Raw genomic sequence first — 20,268 nt, forward strand, 5'->3', positions numbered from 1 at the left:
CCTTCCTCAAATTATTGATCTAAACTACTGTATGTTGCAAGCTTCGTTAAAGATACAATAAGTATAAATGGCACCTAGAGCAAAAGCAGAGCAATTATGATGCGTCTATAAACATTGATCTAGCCTCAATTAGAGTATTATGTTTAATTCTAGTTACCACATTGTTTCAGTTTGGTTTATTGTCACGTGTGCCAAAGTACAGAGAAAAGTTTTTTTTGCTGCTAACCAGTCAGCAGAAAGACAATACATGATTACAATAGATCTATTTACATTGTATAAATACATGATAAGGGAATAACGTTTAGTGCAAGATAAAGCCAGCAATGTCCGATCAAGGATAGTCCAAGGATCACCAAAGAGGTAGATAATAGTTCAACACTGCTCTCTGGTTGTGGATTTAAATAAAGCATGAAGGCATTAAAAGAAGGTCGGGAAATGATTTAGGTGAATGGTTCCTGGGATGAGGGAATAGTTGTATGAACAGTTTGGAGAGGGTGGGAGTGTTTCCTTGGAAAAAAGTGATGGTAAGTTTCCTAAAAGTATATAAAACAATGAGGTATATTGGTAGAACAGATGGTAGGTTGGCTATTCCCTTTAGTGGAGGGGTTAAGGACTAGAAGGCACAAGTATAAAATAAAGGGGACGAGAATCAAGAGTTACATTGGAATAAAGATTCTGCACAGCATGTGGTTGGAATCTGCACTGCACAACCTGCAGATGTAGTGAAGGCTTCACTTGTGGCCTTGAAGTGAGAATAGCATACATAGATACATAGAATATAGGTGCAGGAGTAGGCCATTCGGCCCTTCGAGCCTGCACCGCCATTCAATATGATCATGGCTGATCATCCAACTCAGTAGCCCGTACCTGCCTTCTCTCCATACCCCCTGATCCCTTTAGCCACAAGGGCCACATCTAACTCCCTCTTAAATATAGCCAATGAACTGGCCTCAACTACCCTCTGTGGCAGAGAGTTCCAGAGATTCACCACTCTCGGTGTGAAAAAGTTTCTTCTCATCTCGGTCCTAAAGGATTTCCCCCTTATCCTTAAACTGTGACCCCTTGTCCTGGACTTCCCCAACATCGGGAACAATCTTCCTGCATCTAGCCTGTCCAACCCCATAAGAATTTTGTACGTTTCTATAAGATCCCCTCTCAATCTCATAAATTCGAGCGAGTACAAGCCGAGTCTATCCAATCTTTCTTCATATGAAAGTCCTGACATCCCAGGAATCAGTCTGGTGAACCTTCTCTGCACTCCCTCTATGGCTATAATGTCCTTCCTCAGATTTGGAGACCAAAACTGTACGCAATACTCCAGGTGTGGTCTCACCAAGACCCTGTACAACTGCAGTAGAACCTCCCTGCTCCTATACTCAAATCCTTTTGCTATGAAAGCTAACATACCATTCGCTTTCTTCACTGCCTGCTGCACCTGCATGCCTACTTTCAATGACTGGTGTACCATGACACCCAGGTCTCGCTGCATCTCCCCTTTTCCTAATCGGCCACCAGCATGGTGGGGGAAATCTGCAAAAAGACCCTCAGAATCTAGAAAGTAACAAAGCATGGCGCTCATTACCTGGAATTAGTTGTTGGGAGTTCACCTCATCAATGGGAGAGAGATCTATGGCTCTTTATTGTCATGTACTGAGGTACAGTGACATTTCTTTCATATACAATTCAGCAAAGTTTTACTTTTGATCCTAGATTAAATACAAATTGTAGCGAAACAGTCCACTAAGAAAATATACAAGTCTCCAGGATTTGGTGCAATTTCCAAGTCCCAGATGAATCTTTTCTTCAAATTTCCATTGTTACATTGGTGTACCTGGTGAGCCCATTAAGCCAGTGTTACTGAAATAATAAAATACTGCAAAACGATTTAATCAACCACAGGTAGTGGACCAACACATTCCTCAGTGGCTATAATTTTGGGTGGGTAACATGGTTGTGATACTGAGCTAATCATTGACTCAGAAATATAAGGTCAAACCCCAACATTCAAGAGAGAGCTAGATAGGGGTCTTAAAACTAGCAGTCAGGGGATATGGGGAGAAGGCAGGATTGGGGATGATCAGCCATGATCACATTGAATGGTGGTGCTGGCTCGAAGGGCCAAATGGCCTACTCCTGCACTTATTGTCTATTGTCTATTGACAAGTATGGAACTTAGGTTCAAGTTAAATAAATTTATTCATCCAATTTAATGAATCAATTAAATACATTTGGAATAAAGCTCTACAGCCATAATAATGACCACTAAAACCACTGCATATTGAAAGGGTTGGTAGACAGCATCGGGGCATTGCTGTGGCAGAGATGTTGAGGATGTGATCTTTCTGTGCAGTAATCATTCTGTGATTCTATCCAAGCGAGTGACCTTTAGATACAACTTTTGTTGCATTACACACATATAATATTCTATTCCATCACATAGTAACAGGTTAGAATCTTTCTAAATCCTAATACTTTACAGGATTTTTTGATTAATGCTGCAGGTGAAGATTACAGCATCTCATCCTCTGATGTCATCTTACTCGAAGGGGAAACCAGCAAGGCAGTGCCGATTTACCTCCTTAATGACGTTGTTCCTGAACTTGAAGAGTCATTTTATGTCAAGTTAATTAATGAAACCACAGGAGGAGCTGTGCTTGGAGGAATTACACTGGCAACAATTACAATTGAGGCTTCAGATGACCCTTATGGATCCTTTGGTAATGTGAAGTGTTTTTGCATTAAATGGTTCTCGAAATGCATGATTAGTTTTTTTCCTCCCCCGACTCAAACAAACCTGCAGGAGGCATTGATCAAAATTTAATTTGTGCATGGAATTAAGTGACAAATGTTACAAATGTGAGTATGCCTCTCATGATTCTTCACCAAGATTAGTCAGTGGGTAAATTCTTGTTAATCATTGAACCAAAATGAAGGAGTAGCATTTGCTTCAATCAATGTCACTCCTGGTGGTTGCTGGAACCTTAGCCACTTCAGCAATGGCAGCAGCATAAGTGATATAGTTGCAAATAAACCCTCAGAACTCCCCAAGCGGACTGCATGTAGCAAACTGTTGCTTGTACTGTTTTGCATAAGTTGTTGGACCTAATGAAGGCACTTTAATCATTATTTTAAAATATCACTGTTGCTCTCAACTTTAATTTGGAATTAAAGTTTGCAGTCATAGTCGTGACCCATCAAAGTACTGAATATTGAACAATCTCATCTGGTTCACCAGGGGAGCAATCTAGCCAGTGTGTGAATCCAGACGCACTGTTTATCCAAACTGCTTCCTCTAGTGAGGGCCAGTTAAGAATGGACAATAAATACAGGGTTACTCGTGATAACGATCCATGAATGAATACATTTAAAAGAGAATAAAGTTGCATGTTGCATGTAGGGTGAATGTTGCATATACTCTGGCTCCCATGTCTTGGTACCTGTTAAGACAACAATGTCTTGGTTTTCTCAAAAAAGGAAGGCATTGGTAGTTTAGTTTAACTTCTTATAACAAATATAAAGCACTTTGGCCAACGAGAGTTGTTTTTTAAATGTGCTATATAAATAAATGTGACTTGTGACTTGACTAACTATGCACTTAATATTATGAAATCTGTTAAAACTTGTATTGCTACAGAAAGAGGCTGTGGCAGAACGTTAAGGGCTGTGGTGAAATATGCTCCTTCGTCATCAGCTAAGAATTTCCTCATGCATTGCTCTAATGAAGTGTTAAACAAAATGTTACTTTGACCTTGTAAGAAGGAACTGCAGATGCTGGTTTAAACCAAAGATAGACACAAAAAGCTTGAGCAACTGTGGGACAGGCAGCATTTCTGCAGAGAAGGAATGGGTGATGTTTCGGATTGAGTTCTGAAGAAGGATCTTGACCCGAAATGTCACCCATTCCTTCTCTCCAGAGATGCTGCCTGTCCCGCTGAGTTACTCCAGCTTTTTGTGTGTATCTTACTTAGACATTGGGCTGGCAGAGACCTTCTATGAGAAGACTGCTACATTTCTGTTGTCTTAAAGATCTATTTCTACAGTTTGTTTGAACACGTCCCATTAAACTTCTGGATAATGTACCTGGCTCTTCTTCATGGGTATGTTTGTGATATATGTCAATAGAACAGGGAACATGGCATTCTTCCAGTTTGTCAGCAATTCTGCATTAGGATGGAGAGTGACACAGTTAATTCAGACTAGGGTCCTGAACTTAAAGAAAGGAGACTTTGAAGATATGAGACGGAAATTGGTAGACGGTAAACTGGCAAATTATACATAAAGGGTTGACGGTGGAGATGCAATGGCAAAGATTCGAAGACCGCATGGATGAACTCCAAAAATTGTTCATCCCTGTCTGGTGAAAAAATAAAACAGGGAAGGCTGCTCAACCGTGGCTAACAAGGGAAATCAAGGATAGTGTTAAATCCAAGGAAGAGGCATATCAATTGGCCAGAGGAAGCGGCAAACTGGAGAATTGGAAGAAATTTAGAACTCAACAGAGGAGGACAAGGGTTAATTAAAGGGGGGGAAAGCATGAAGGATAGCTTTAGGGGAATATATAAAAGTGACTCTAAAAGCTTCATTAGATATGTAAAAAGGAAAAGATTAGTGAAGACAAATGTAGGTGCCTTACAATCAGAGACAGGTGAATTTAAAATGGGAAACAAGGAAATGGCAGAACAGTTAAACAAGTACTTTGGTTCTGTCTTCATTAAGGAAGACGCAAACAATCTCCCCGAAATACTTGGGGATCAAGGATCTAGTTGGAAGGAGGAACTGAAGGGAATCCACATTAGTCAGGAAATGGTAGGTATACAAAAGTGCTGGAGAAACTAAACGGGTGTGGCAGCATCTATGGATGACACAAAGCTGGGTGGCAGTGTGAGTTGCGATGAAGAAATGAGGCTGCAGGGTGACTTGGATAGGTTGGGTGAGTGGGCAGATGCATGGCAGATGCAGTTTAATGTGGATAAATGTGAGGTTATCCACTTTGATGGTAAGAACAGGAAAGCAGACTATTATCTGAATTGAATCAGATTAGGAAAAGGGAAGGTGCAATGAGACATGGGTGTGCTTGAACTGTCACTGAAAGTAAGCAAGCAGGTACAGCAGCAGTGAAGAAAGCTAATGGCATGGTTGTCCTTCATTGCGAGAGGATTTGAGTTTAGGAGCAAGGAGGTCCTACTGCAGTTGTACCTGGTTAGATCGCACTTGGAATATTGTGTGCCATTTTGGTCTCCTAATTTGAGGAAGGACATTATTGATATTGAGGGAGTGCAGCGTAGGTTCACCATGTTAATTCCCGGGATGGCGGGACTGACATATGATGAAAGAGTGGGTCGACTGGGCTTGTATTCACTGGAATTTAGAAGGATGAGATGGGATCCTATTGAAACACATAAATTTTTTAAAGGATTGGACAGGCTAGATGCAGGAAAAATTGTTCCTGATATTGGGGGAGCCCAGAACCAGGGGTCGCAGTTTACGAATAGGGGGTAGGCCATTTAGGACTGAGATGAGGAAAACATTTTCACCCGGAGAGTTGTGAACCTGTGGAATTCTCTGCCCCAGAAGGCCGTGGAGGCCAATTCACTGGATGTTTTCAAGAGAGATTTAACTCATAGGGCTAAAGGAATCAAGGGATATGGGGGGAAAGCGGGAACGGGGTACTGATTTTAGATGATCAGCCATGATTATATTGAATGGCGGTCGGTGCTGGCTCGAAGGGCCGATTGGCCTACTCCTGCACCTATTTTTCTATGTGCTGATGTGGCCATAAGCCTTACTTCAGGTCACAGGTCCTACATGTTTCTGGCATGCTGCCTATTTTAGACTGGAAGGTAACGTGGCTTAACATCTCATTTGATTAGGCAGCACATTGAGCAATGCAGAAATTCTTTAAAACAACACTGAAATATTAGCCCAGATTGTGCTTGAGGTCTGTATAGATATTTGAATATACAGCCGGATCATAAAATGAACAATAAAGATAATGTGAAGTGTTATTCTCACCATTTTAACCTTTTTTGCAGAGTACTCAAATCAGATTATTGTTACACATTAATTGGTTTGCAATCTTAAGAGCATAAAATGAAATTAATCCTAAAGGTTTTTGTTTTAAATAGTTTTCGAAAGGACAGAATTTACTGTTGCAGAACCGGAATCTAAAACCACAAAGATAAATCTGCCTGTTGTTCGAAATGCTGGGACACTTGGTAATGTCACAGTCCATTGGGTTGCCACCATGAATAAACAAGACATTCCCAGCGATCTCCAGGAGAATTTGGGAGAGCTGATTTTCACTCCAGGGCAAACTATGCAAACTTTGCAATTGGAACTTCTAGCAGATGATATCCCTGAAATTGAAGAGGTAAGGATAGTGAATATATATTCAGAATATCACACACTTAGTGAACGTAGAAATTCTCAAAGGGATATCGCTAGAAAATGCACAAACGAGGCATTCATTCATCCCTCAAAATGTGGACTGATCTCCATGCACAATGACCTGCGCTGATTTTATTTTTGCTGTTAGAATATAGATCCTTACCACAGATAACACAGTTAAATGGACAATTAACTTCCAGACTTTGCTAGTGGTGCATTGTAGATGGCTGTTTGATTAAAATCAAGAAAGATTGTTAATTAGTGATAAGAACCTCAATTATGCAAGATAATGATTGATAAGCCAACCTGGCCATTGTTGGCCACTCGATCAATAGATGGCAAGTTTTTCAAGGTTTCAATTGTCTAGCTCACATTGGATTCCATGCAAGCTAACCTTCTAAACTCGCCTACCATGCTGTAACTTGTCAAAAGCTTTGCTTAAAGTTGATGCAGAACATGTTCCACACCTGCCTGCCCTCAGCAACTAGCTTGGTGATCCCTCTGACATTTATTCCACCATTGATGTCAGGCTCAGCAGCTTGTATTTCCATGGCTCCTCCCTGCTGCCCTTCTTAAGTAAATGTACAACATCACCACCTTCCAGTCTTCTGAACCTTCACCTGTGGTTAAAGTGATATCAATATCCCCACAATTTCCTCCTTAGCTTTCCACAAGGTCTGAGAATGTACTTGGTCAGGCCCTTGGGATTTATCCATCTTAAAGTGCTTTAAAAACACCTATACCTCCTCTGGTCATTTGTATATGATCTAGGACTTCACAACTCCTTTGTCGCGATTGCTTAGCTTCCATGATCATCCTTCCTGTTACTGTACCCTCTCTCAGAGTTGTCATTATGTTCCCTTCATTGAAGAGGCACCACCCTCCACTTGGGTCCCACCCAAAACATTTCCTAACCATGTCCTCCAGAGATGCTGCCTAAACCACTGGCCTCTCCCCTCTCTCTGCTGTGCATTTGCCAGGCCTGTCTGCTTATCTTTCTCTCTTTGTCAACAGCATTTTCTGCCAACTTCTCCTCTGCCTCCTTTCTGCTCTGGGACCCTCCCCTTGCCAATGTTGTTTAAACCCTCCTGAGTTGCACAGACAATTCTTCCTCCCAGGATATTGGTTCCCTCTCAGTTCAGGTGTAACCCATCTCTCTCCAGTACGGATCCCCTCTGTCCACAAAATCTGTGGAAGCAGAGTCATTGGCATTATTAAAGCGGAGATTGGCAGGTTCTTGATTAGTAAAGGCATCAACGGTTACAGGGAGAAGGCAGGAGAGTGGGGTTGAGTGGGAAAGATAGTTCAGCCATGATGGAATGCTGGAGTAGAGGGGCCGAATGGCCCAATTCTGCTCCTGAGAATCAATTGATCAACTGGGCAAGAAATTGATTCAAGGTGGGATTGCATAGTCTTTCCACGGTATCAATGTTAAATACCCAATCGGGAAAGTGCGGGTGGGTCAAATGACTGTATGCATGTAAATAGATTTATTTATTGAAATCATATTCTATGTCGCTCTTCCAGGGAGATGCTAACTGCATTTCGTTGTCTCTGTACTGTACACTGACAATGACAATTAAAGCTGAATCTGAATCTGAAATGGGATCTAGAGATGTGGGGGTGAATGTAGGATGTCCAGTAGGGTCTTGAGTAACAGGTGGAAGTCTGATCAGGACCAGCAGAGCAGAGGTCAGTTGAATGAGTTCTGGAGGTCAAGGGATTCACTGATTGGGGCTTGGTTGAGAGGAAGTAATTGGGTGGTTAGTGAGTGAAGAGAAAGGATGGTGAGGAGTCTGCATGGTGCTTTGGGCAGTGGAAGTGCGATGAACTGGTAAGCAGTTCATTTGAAGGGGCCCCTAACTAAATTGCGCTTCCAATATTAGTCTTGGATAGCGCAGGAGGCTGCCTCTAAATTATGTTGCCCACCAGCTGTGCTATTATAACCCAATGGGAGAGCCCAGCTAATTACACACTTTTAGGCAATGTGATCTAATTTCCCAGCAATTGGTTTAAAAGAACATTGAATGGGGGAATGGTGCCATTTACACAGAAATCTCATCATTGCTGCAAACGCTATTTGGACTCAAATTTCTCAAACAACCCAGAAATAACTAGAATCTTGTTCTGTTTCGGATGTGACAAAATTAAATCAAGCAATCCTTATGCATTGATCCTTGCTGCAACCAGACAGGAATTTTGAGAAATTAAAGTGAGTTCTTTGCCTGGACGTTTAAATCTAGGTGAATGGTATTACTTTTCAAAAATGTAACTTTGACATCAGTTTCATTGTGGCATGTAAACAGTTTTAAACATAAACCTTCTTTTGCAGGTTATTCAAGTGAAACTTACTCATTCCACTTATGGGAGCTCGGTTGGGAGAAACAATGTTGTGAATATTATTGTTCCAGCAAATGACAACCCACACGGCACTGTTCATTTCACACACACTGTGTACAGAGTTCAGGAGCCGCTGGAAAGAAACGTCAGAGCAAATATCACAGTGGCAAGAAGGTGTGCTAAATATTGTGGAAGTTTACCAATTAAGTAGTTGTTTTGTGAAGTTTGGGTATAATGTGGGTTGAACATCTCAATATTATTGTACTAAAGTTGATTGTATTAAAGTTGACAGCACTTGCTTGTAACAGGGAATAGATGAAAATATTTTCTGGAATGCATGTGTTTGTTGTTAAACCTAGGAAACTGGCTGGTGCCTTCATAAATACACTGCCGCTCTGCAACAGTGATCATCTTCATCAATGGACCATTAACTGACTGCAATGTTGTGACTGTATTATGCCTATTCACACATTTTGTACTGAAAATGGTTGAAAAACATAGAGATTGCGCTTTCAGAGGGTCAGTGATTTGTGATGGTTATCGTTAGACAACGTTGCTGACCCTAAACATGCCATTTTGCAAGAGGTCTAATTTCTTTAGAAAATTGTTGTTGGGCCTAAATGTAATGCCAGCGCTACCCATCTGACTCAAGTTAACAGTATCGGATAAGTTGATATTGAATGAGTGCTTATGTAAATAGCTCGTTCTAAGCTTCCCCAGTCTAGTTTCAGTCAATAAAATACTGAATCAAGCACTTGAGCAACTAAACTTTATTTAGGATAACACAACACAAATTCCCATATACAATAACTAACCACCATGGGTTCGATCCTTGTATCTGCTTGGCCAAGACCTTCTAGCTTCATGCAAGCAGAGACACTCCAAAAGGGCACACAGTCCCAAGCGCTCTTCCAGAAGATCGACAAAGGACCTTGTGGGGGCTGACTTTTATAGGTCCCCGAACCTTGAGGGGCTGAACCGCATAGGGAGTGGTCTTTTTATAATCCAATCATACATATTGGTTATAATAGTACATTATAACCAATAGGTTCAGTACTCAGGGGTTGGACAGTCCTCCAACCCAGTAATATAATCTTAAATGCATTGTATTAGAAAGAAGCTTCTAGAAGGAAGCCAACACAAATGAGTAGTGCAACATGTGCCCTGGGATTCAAACAGTTCCTACAAGGCTCAACGTTTCAACCAATCAACAATTAACAGATTAACCGTCTTGCAACATTATTTATACAATTTACAATGCCCTTGCAGCGAACCAATCAAAATGATGCATTTAATGATCATTTGTATAACTGTTATACATTTTTATCAAGTTAGGAGAAACAAGGAGAACACCTGGATCCTTCACCATTCTGCATACCAGTCTAAGCCTAGACTGGCTGGCGCCATCCAAAGCCTGTAAATTTCAGCTGACAAGGGTTAAGCAATTCTGACAAGTGCAGGGATTCTCCATTTTATGATGTCTTTAATTTGGTCAATATTAACACTCAAATCCAAATTGACAAGCGCCTCTGGAGTGATGGAACATCATGTGCTAGAAAGCTGTTGCAGAAACAAGCTCTCTCCATCAAAAGGCAGAAACACTAACAAGTTCTTTGAAGAGTTCTGAATGCCCTTGTAAACCAAAATGTATTCAAAAGTACATCGGGATGTTAAGTATCATGAAAGAATGTAAATAAATAATTTACAGATCAACTTCAAAGTGATTTCAAATAGTTAAACCAATGATGGCAACTCAATTAATTTTGAAGAAATGTATGTAACCTACCATCAACTTGCTGGGCAATAGACAATGGACAATAGGTGTAGGAGTAGGCCATTTGGCCCTCGAGCCAGCACTGCCATTCAATGTGATCATGGCTGATCATCCCCAATCAGTACCCCGTTCCCGCCCTCTCCCCATATCCCCTGACTCCGCCATTTTCAAGAGCCCTATCCAGCTCTCTCTTGAAAGCATCCAGAGAGCCTGCCTCCACCGCTCTCTTGCATCAATTCTAACCCCCACAGGTTCAGTGAATAGAATTCATTGTGGCGTCTCCAAAGGGTTGGGCCATTCCATTATCGAACCCACCGGCACGGGAATGGACTAGTCCGGGGGTGGCCCTTAGCTACAGGGATAAAGGGCAGGGGTTTAGGCACGAGCGCTGTCTTGAAAACCTGACTGGACAAGGAAATAGTTGCAGGTCTGGGTGAATGAGGCCCAAAGTTTCGGGACAGTTTAACGACTTCCTCTCTAACTGCCCCCCTCTGTGATTCTCCCTTCCCTCCAACTCCATGACCACATCCTAACCCAGATCTGATACCACAACCACGTTTGCTTCCTCGGGACATGCCTGCGCCTCCATCTTGTACCTCATGGCTTCCAGCTCCAGTTCCCTACCTCCCAGTTCGGACCCAAGCCGGACTATCGATACAGACTGGCTATCCACCGCCATACACAACAATTCTCCTTCCGTGCTCTACGATCTACTCTGGCTGCGATGCGCCGGCACCAACAGGACCTCGCATTGACTCTCCCGAAACTTCGGGCCTCACTCACCCAGGCCTGCAACGGACCCTGTTTCCTTCGCTTCATAGATGCTGCTGCACCCGCTGAGTTTCTCCAGCACTTTTGTCTACCTAATATTTATTTATGCTGAGAATTTGTTGCCGAGAAACTTATCATTAATCACCAGTGCAAAGAATTCACAAGAATGAATTGTGGAAACAGAGTTCAGCGTACTGAAGCCGCGACATAGCTCAGTTAATATAGTATAATAAACCAGGATTGAACTTCTAGGCATATAATGAGTGTGGGTTCTCTCCATTAAGTACTCCAGGACCCCTGTTATCTTTGTGAATCACTTTATTGCCATGGTTAAGTTTTAACTGCAGAAGATCCTGGGAGCAGTGTCCATTGATAAAGCATCTTCAACTGCTTCTTCAAGATCTTCCATCATAGGTCAGATAGTGGATAGGTACTGATGATTCCATGTAGTTTATTTCCATTCTCAATCCCTCATCAAATAAAGCAGTCCAGACCTTCACATAGCAGTGAACATTACTAGATTGTTGTAATTTGTTTAGTTTTCCAATATCCTCCATTGGAGAAAACCTTCAGGCTTTTGTAACATAATAATAATAATAATAATGGATGGGATTTATATAGTGCCTTTCTAATACTCAAGGCGCTTAAAGACCCATGATCTTAGCTCTTCACTGCCTTCTCTATTAAAAGGTAATGCAAAATGGACAATTTACTGTATGCTTGCATTGTCCACATACTGCGAATAAATCAAAATAAATAGTTTGCGCCATTGAGATTTTTGTATAGTAATGTCTTTTTTATTTAACTTTGAGTGCAATATAAATAAACTTGTTGGTTTTATTTAGGCACATTAATCTTTAATCACTAGTGCAAAGTCTTCACAAGAATGAATTGTGGATACAGGGTTCATTAAAGATGAGAAGCTTTGTTGCAATGTGGCTGTGAAACTTAACTGTTGGCATGAATGTAATGCCCCTGTCCCACTTAGGAAACCTGAATGGAAACCTCTGAAGACTGCGCCCCACCCAAGGTTCCCGGAGGTTTTTGTCAGTCTCCCGACCCGCTTCCACTACCTGCAACCTCCGGCAACCACCTGCAACCTCCGGGAACCGCACAGAAACCTTGGGGCAAAGTCTCCAGAGGTTTCCATTCAGGTTTCCTAAGTGGGACAGGGGCATGATATGGCTTTTGTTTGATGGTTTATTTGTCTTATTTCTTTTGAATTGTGGAACAATCATCTGATTTGATCTGGATTCAATGAGTAAAAATATGTGTGTGTTAACGTTTTCTGATGCTCTTCAACTGTGTTTGTTTTCCATGCAGCGGAGGTCATTTTGGGCAACTGCGATTACTTTACAGCACCTCTGAAATTGATATTTTGGATCTTCTGACAAAAGGAGGGCAGGACCTTCTCTCTTACTATGACCCCCCAGTTCCTGGATTTGCAGAAGGACCACCTATTTTCCAGCTGAATGTTTCTCAGGAGATTAATGCTTTGCATGCATGTGCAGCTTCTTGTCTCAAAGAACAAGCTTGTGTGGCTTTCTCATTCACTGATATCTTTGGACAGGCGGCCAATTGTTCTTGGATTGGTTCATCATCTGATATATTGGTTCCCAGCATAGAATTTTCAACATATCGCAAGAATATTTCCAGTGTGGCCACCCTGCTGAGTAACCGGGCCACTGCTGGCTCTGATTATGAGCCAACCTCTGGAGTATGGGCTGTCATGCATGAAGGAGATGCGTTTGCTAATCTATCAGTTTTAATACAAACTGATGCCGTGGCGGAACTTGATGAAAAATTTGCCATTTCGCTTTTAAATGTGGAGCTGTTGAACGTAAAGGTCATTCCAGAAAACCAACCTACAGTTGGCCAACCAAACATCTCAACTGTTATCATAGCCATGAATGGAGATGTGTTCGGCATCTTTCTGTTGTACATTGCAAACATTAATGCCACGGAAAAAGGAAGTTACCTTGAAGTAAGAGAAGAAACTCGGCTGACAGTACAGCTTGTGGTGGACAGGAGTGGTGGAAGTCTTGGTGAGGTGACCGTGGAGTGGAGTGTTGTTGGTGGCACAGCCAGAAAGAACATTGATTTCATAGGTGATGGTGAAATATTAACATTTGCAGAAGGTAGGATGGATGTGAACGTGTAAATACTACTCTGAAAGTAAGCATGTTATTTGCATGTGTTAAATGCTTTAAATGCTTAAAGATCTTCCTTTTATCAGAGATGCTAATCCAGCTGCTTGTTCTGTTTCATATTAACTACAAAATGGGATATGTTTAACATGAAGTATATTTTTGATTGTATATTTCTCATACGGTGGGATTGTAACTTATTATTTTTGCCGAGTAAATAACAAAGTAAATTTCTTGAAATTTGCATTCCAAGTCTGAGTTTTGAAGTTGATAAATTGCATTTGGATATTTCTTTAATTTTTAATTTACAGACCAAACAAGGACATTGGGGCCAATGGGTCTAGGGCACTACTTTTGTTCCACATGAGGTTTAACGACACCAATATATCTCTGCCTTTATCTCAATCCTTCTCTGTTTTTTACCCTTGTATAAGTAACTATAAAAAGCAGATGTCAGAATATATTTTGCACCTGTGGCTATTTACCTGCTGATCTAACTCAAGTTCTGCAAAAACAGCAAAACTTTAAAGACGTGGATCAGGAAAGAAACATAGAAACATAGAAAATAGGTGCAGGAGTAGGCCATTCGGCCCTTCGAGCCTGCACCGCCATTCAACATGATCATGGCTGATCATTCAACTCGGTATCCTGTACCTGCTTTCTCTCCATATCCCCTGATCTCTTTAGCCACAAGGGCCACATCTAACTCCCTTTTAAATATAGCCAATGAACTGGCCTCAACTACCTTCTGTGGCAGAGAATTCCAGAGATTCACCACTCTCTGTGTAAAAAACATTTTTCTCATCTCAGTCCTAAAAGATTTCCCCTTTATCCTTAAACTGTGACCCCTTGTTCTGGACTTCCCCAACATCGGGAACAATCTTCCTGCATCTAGCTTGTCCAATCCCTTAAGAATTTTGTAAGTTTCTATAAGATCCCCCCTCAATCTTCTAAATTCTAGTGAGTACAAGTCGAAACTATCCAGTCTTTCTTCATATGAAAGTCCTGACATCCCAGGAATCAGTCTGGTGAACCTTCTCTGTGCTCCCTCTATGGCAAAAATGTCCTTCCTCAAAATTGCAAAATGGACAGATTTTAAATTGTCTCAGACAGAACTTTGCAGTAAAAGTGATACAAACTGCATTTCAGTTTCTTTGCATTTCTCTTGCAGGCGAGAATAAAAGAATTGTCACGTTAATAATCGTAGATGATGAAGAACCAGAAGATAATGAAACCATTGTAGCCCGTTTGACACACACTGAAGGTGGCAGTCGTATTCTACCCAGTTCCGACACCGTCACTATAGTTATTCTGGCCAACGACTATGTGGGAGGAGTAGTTAACTTTCAGGCATCCTCTCTATCAGTCACTGGACAGGAAGGTGGGTTACTGTGTTTAATGACACCACTCCTAATAATCCTCATCAATTTCTACAGTGCCGCAGCATTTCTCAGCCTGACTTTTTGTATTTTAACCATGACATTTTTATAAAGAATACTGGGGGATAAAATAAGAAAAACAAACTTCTACATGTATGTAAAACGATGAATTTTGTAACAATTTATTTTTTATTTTATCCTCCTGTAATGTGCTCCAATGAACAGTGCAACTTTAAGATTTGAAAATGATCTTTACCTTTTTATAAATACCAGTATATCTTGCAAACGATGGGAAAATTAAGGACAATCTCATCCAGGATTAACGTAAATAATGACCATTGTGCACCAAAACATAGTGGAAAGTGAACCAGAGTGTTACTGCTTTAAAGAGGGTGCATCTTCCTTAATGGCCTGTTTGAAATTAGAAATTGAGGAGATATTAATATCTCTTTTCCTGTACGACATTTTGACAGGAGGAAAATACTTTCTGAGGGACAATCCATGATTTGATTCATTTTTTTGGATTTTTGGCCAGGTGGTTATACATTCTCCTGTCAAGCGATTATTATAAATCATGATTGACAAACATGTTTTGTATTCATAAATAATGTTCTTGAATATTGTTTAATTTTATACCAGCTCAATATTTTTTGAGAATATAATGCTGGTGATAATTATTGATTTATCAACATGATTTATAATATATAAGAATGCTGAAGAGGCCATCTATAATTGTCATTTTTTCCAGAGGCATATTTAGAAGCTATTCCTTCATCCAACTATAAAAGAATAAGTAAAACTTGATAATGTTTGCTATGTAAAAAATTGAATGGAAGCATTAACTATGCTGCTCTCTCCCACCGCATGCACAAACTAGTATTAATACTTATGTAAAAATGATGACATTATTACAGATGGCTCCATTAAATCACCATATTAAAGGCTTTACTGATGGGGATTGTGCTTTTATTTTACTTGGTGTGTCTTTGCATTAATGCTTCTGATTTGTCAGTCATGGTGCCAATTGAAGCACAACCCTGATTGGTCAAAAAGAACCATCAATGTTGTTTAACTTTCAAAATGTATTGGCTTTTAAATAGTTGTTAAAGAAATATTAATTTTACTACTGTTCCTTTTTACACAAAAGAAATCTACATATATTATGACTTGCCTATCCAACAATCCACAGATAATTATTGGTGTGATTTTGGAGGAGGATAGATGTAGTGATACGAAAACTCCATAAACCAGGCACAATAGTGTTGAATTTGTATGCTGATATTCTTCTGATTTGAAAGTAATTGTAATCTGGAATAGCATCTGATAGTGTTTTATTTTACTTCCTCATAGGATTCATTAAACATATCAGGACCTATTTCCTAACTTGATTGTAATGTCTTTCATTCCATAATCATTCTTTGAATGACATGCCCAATGATGTCCAATGCCTTTTCAGATGCTGTGGCAAACACTTAAGATCCCGTGGTATTATTTTAAAAAAAATCCGCTCCCCCGCCCCACCCCCTAGACAGAATACCTTTGTTGTTGCTTTCATAACAACAGAATATATCACACATTGAAAACAATTAATTGTGAAGCATTGTGGAGCATTCGAATAAAATAAGTTCTGTATATATGTAAATATTATTATGAAAGATACTACATTTTCCACAATATTCTATGAATTTCAATAGAATTATATTTTCAAAACATATTAGGTGTGACTTGCTGGTTATTTAAAAAGTAATTCAAAGAGTAATTTTTTTCTTGGAAGTATGTTTTGCAAATTCCATTGAATGAAAAGGTCAAACAGTTGAAGCGATGATGTGTATAATTTGTGACTGTGTTCTTGGAGAATGGGGATACCTGCCTGAGCAAAGCACAATGTCAGCATTGGTTGGTCAGAAAAGGCATTGGTTCTTGTATTTGTGCCATTCAATGTCGTATTCCAACAACGATATTTGAAATGTGGGGATTTTTTTCTGTGACTTGACTTTTGGGTGCAATTTAAAAGCCAATGCAATACTGTGTGTTCTGACAATGCAAAGCTGTTTTCAGAAGTTTATAATCCCAAATTTAACACCATGAAGACAATGATCATATAATTGCAATACTTTGGGAAATATAAACTTTATATATTTATTAATACTATATTTGATATGTGAATGTAAAATTCAAAAGGATTTATTTTCAGCAGAATTACAGAGAGATTTGTCTGTTTCATTCAAAGAATTAAAAAAATTTAAAGTTTTAATATATTTCAGAAGTATTTCATATTTTGTTAGCATAATTTTAATATAATTTACTGTGTTTGAGTATCTAGCACTGTTTTGTAATTGTCAAAGATTTTTTCTTGAATTTTTTTCGACAAAATAAATTCTGCTGCAAAGTAGATCTATTCAATGTATTTTTTTTATTGGTAGATGTCTTGGTTTATGGCTTCCACTCACATTTATTTTAAATGAGCATTATTTTCAAGTGAAACCATTTTACCTTCTAATTTTGTGATTGTTCAAACCCTTTCTTGTTTTTTTTGCACAAAATCAATTATTAACATTTACATAATCTTTTGACCTTTCAGGTAGATGCAAATGTATACATTTTGTTGCATGCTTTTCATGTGGTTATGCAATATAAATGTTTTTTTGCATGCATTATCATAACATACTGTAGCTGGTACATACAGCATGACAAATTTCCATCGTAATACAACAACAAATATTTTATATCGAGAAGATTCAGAAATGAATCATTCAAACTACTTCTGTTGTCTAATGGTTTAACTTTGCTGTAAACTAAACTGTAGTGAAGTATTGCATGTGTCATTGCATGATGCCTTTGGCCACTTGCAGGTTTATATTTTGGTCTTTGAGCTGAAAAGAAGTAAATATAATAGCCATTTCATTTGATAACACTTGAATGTATGTGGCAAAATATAATATTTACTGATTGGAATTCACGAAGAAACCATTAGTACGGAATGTTTTTACTGAAAATGCAATGTACCCTTTGTATTTCTTTCTTGTGCATGTTCAGCATGGTTTCTTTGTTGAATTGCATTTGCAATAAGGAATGCAGCACATAAAGATTTTTGGATCATTTTCAATCCTGCATGCATGAATATATTACAGTTTTGACATGAATTATAGGTCATGTTACAATGGCATGGTTTACCTCATTTTCACCATTTGTTTTGCTTTTATAATGGATGGGATTTATATAGCGCCTTTCTAATACTCAAGGCGCTTTACATCGCATTATTCATTCACTCCTCAGTCACACTCGGTGGTGGTAAGCTACTTCTGTAGCCACAGCTGCCCTGGGGCAGACTGACGGAAGCGTGGCTGCCAATCTGCGCCTACGGCCCCTCCGACCACCACCAATCACTCACACACATTCACACACATTCACACACAGGCAAAGGTGGGTGAAGTGTCTTGCCCAAGGACACAACGACAGTATGCACTCCAAGCGGGATTCGAACCGGCTACCTTCCGGTTGCCAGCCGAACATTTAGCCCATTGTGCCATCTGTCGTCCCTTAATCTGATCCCCTTGCTCCACAGTACTTTGTCTTTCTCATCTATGACTCATCTACTCTTTAGAATCACTTTGTCCACTGCAACATATTTTTGAAGCAATGCCCACTGCTCCCCTTCCACTTCCACACTGATTAAATTCTTATTGGAGATTCAGCCACAAAATAGCTGATTTTCCATTTCATAATCTAACTGGATATGAGACCAGGCTTGTAGAGATGAATTGCTTACTCTTATCATTGAGTTCTTATGTTCTTATTTGCACTGAAATTAACATTGATCTTGTCTCCCATTGCTCTCCCCTAAATTCATTTACTATCTTTCCACTCTATGAAAACACATCAATCCAAATTTTATTACCACGTGTTTAAGAAGGAACTGCAGATGCTGGAAAATCGAAGGTACACAAAAAAGCGGGAGAAACTCAGCGGGTGCAGCAGCATCTATGGAGCGAAGGAAATAGGAATAGAAATAGAAATAGGAGTCTGAAGAAGGGTTTCAGCCCGAAACGTTGCCTATTTCCTTCGCTCCATAGATGCTGCTGCACCCGCTGAGTTTCTCCAGCTTTTTTGTGTACCTTTTATTACCTTTACAGAATGTTTACATGCACTTACTAATAATTCTCACTTTCCAAGCATTTTATGACCTTGTAAATGATTATTTCGAATTAAAAAAAAATAATATAGGCTAAAATGACTGCGTAGAATTTGTTGCGAAAATGTTGTAAATTATATTGTAAGTTTCTTTGGTAACAAAAGAAAAATATGTTCACTTCATGGTATAAAAAAAAATGAACAAAAAGTACTCTTTTTGTACATTTTGTAAGATGAACAAAATATTATTTTCCAAGTTTTCACATTGATTCTGTTTAATGGAATGCAAATTTATGGGAGGACAGTCTAACGCTGCAGTTTTGAATTTTAACTTTTTTCCTTTAAATGTGATGGAAGTTCAGAACATGGTCATGAATTTATCTTCTGGACGTGTGTAGGAAGTTAGTTTATGAAGAGGCATTTTAGCTGTTAGGGACTGATCTCTCCTGCTGTGTATGCAAGATCTGCCTGTTGCCATAGTCTGAACCCCTGCTAATTGCCCCACTTGCTGTCCCTGCAGCCATGCACTCGCCTGTGAGTACTGATCTCTGAATCACCGAGGACCTCTGCTGCTGATATTTTGATCTGCCAATTTGGCTAGCTTGTTACAATGTGTTGCTAAATTTGTGTGGTTATATACTGTGGTAAATTTTTCGGCTATCTTGCTGTAATGGGTTTTCAATGTGCTCCCTCAGCTCTGTCCCGCTTAGGAAACCTGAACGGAAACCTCTGGAGACTTTGCGCCCCTCCCAAGGTTTCTGTGCGGTTCCCGGAGGTTTTTGTCAGACTCCCTACCTGCTTCCACTACCTGCAAACTCCGGCAACCACCTGCAACCTCTGGGAACCGCACGGAAACCTTGGGTGGGGCGCAAAGTCTCCAGAGGTTTCCGTTCAGGTTTCCTAAGTGGGACAGGGGCATTAATATTAGATTCCAATGTGCAACAGCTGATGCATTCAAAAATCAGTGCCTATTAAATGCCATTGTGCTATTTAATTATATTAGGAAATAAACAGTAGTTTAAATCATTTAATTATGTAGTTATTTCAGAATGTGAACTTACTAAGTTGCATCTCTTCATAAGCCGTCAATATTTGGTGGATTTTATTTCCTGGAATGTATTGACACAGGCATTGCCCACTGTGAGCCTGAAGCAGGAAATGTTGTATGATTTTCTGTTGTACTTATCGTGTTTCGCAAGGGTCAGAAAATAAATCATTTATATTCAAAACTGCAGAGTTCAGTTGCAACCTTGGGGAAATAAAGATGGAAACTAATTTATTATTATAAATATATTTAATCTTATTATTTCAAAACATTATGAAAACAAAAATAAATTGC

At 39.6% G+C, this 20,268-nt stretch overlaps 1 protein-coding gene across 1 annotated transcript in view; it reads left to right on the forward strand.

The window, feature by feature from the left end:
• Nucleotides 1-20,268, forward strand: part of adgrv1 (adhesion G protein-coupled receptor V1) — a 486,575-nt gene that overhangs the window by 108,348 nt on the left and 357,959 nt on the right. The window contains exons 30-34 of the mRNA XM_033017268.1: nucleotides 2,502-2,717; nucleotides 6,126-6,370; nucleotides 8,720-8,901; nucleotides 12,596-13,410; nucleotides 14,591-14,800. Coding sequence (XP_032873159.1) covers nucleotides 2,502-2,717; nucleotides 6,126-6,370; nucleotides 8,720-8,901; nucleotides 12,596-13,410; nucleotides 14,591-14,800 — 1,668 coding nt within the window. The remainder of the gene's footprint in view (nucleotides 1-2,501; nucleotides 2,718-6,125; nucleotides 6,371-8,719; nucleotides 8,902-12,595; nucleotides 13,411-14,590; nucleotides 14,801-20,268) is intronic.

Source organism: Amblyraja radiata, chromosome 3 (genome assembly GCF_010909765.2).
Source record: "Amblyraja radiata isolate CabotCenter1 chromosome 3, sAmbRad1.1.pri, whole genome shotgun sequence".
NCBI classification, from domain to species: Eukaryota; Metazoa; Chordata; class Chondrichthyes; order Rajiformes; family Rajidae; genus Amblyraja; species Amblyraja radiata.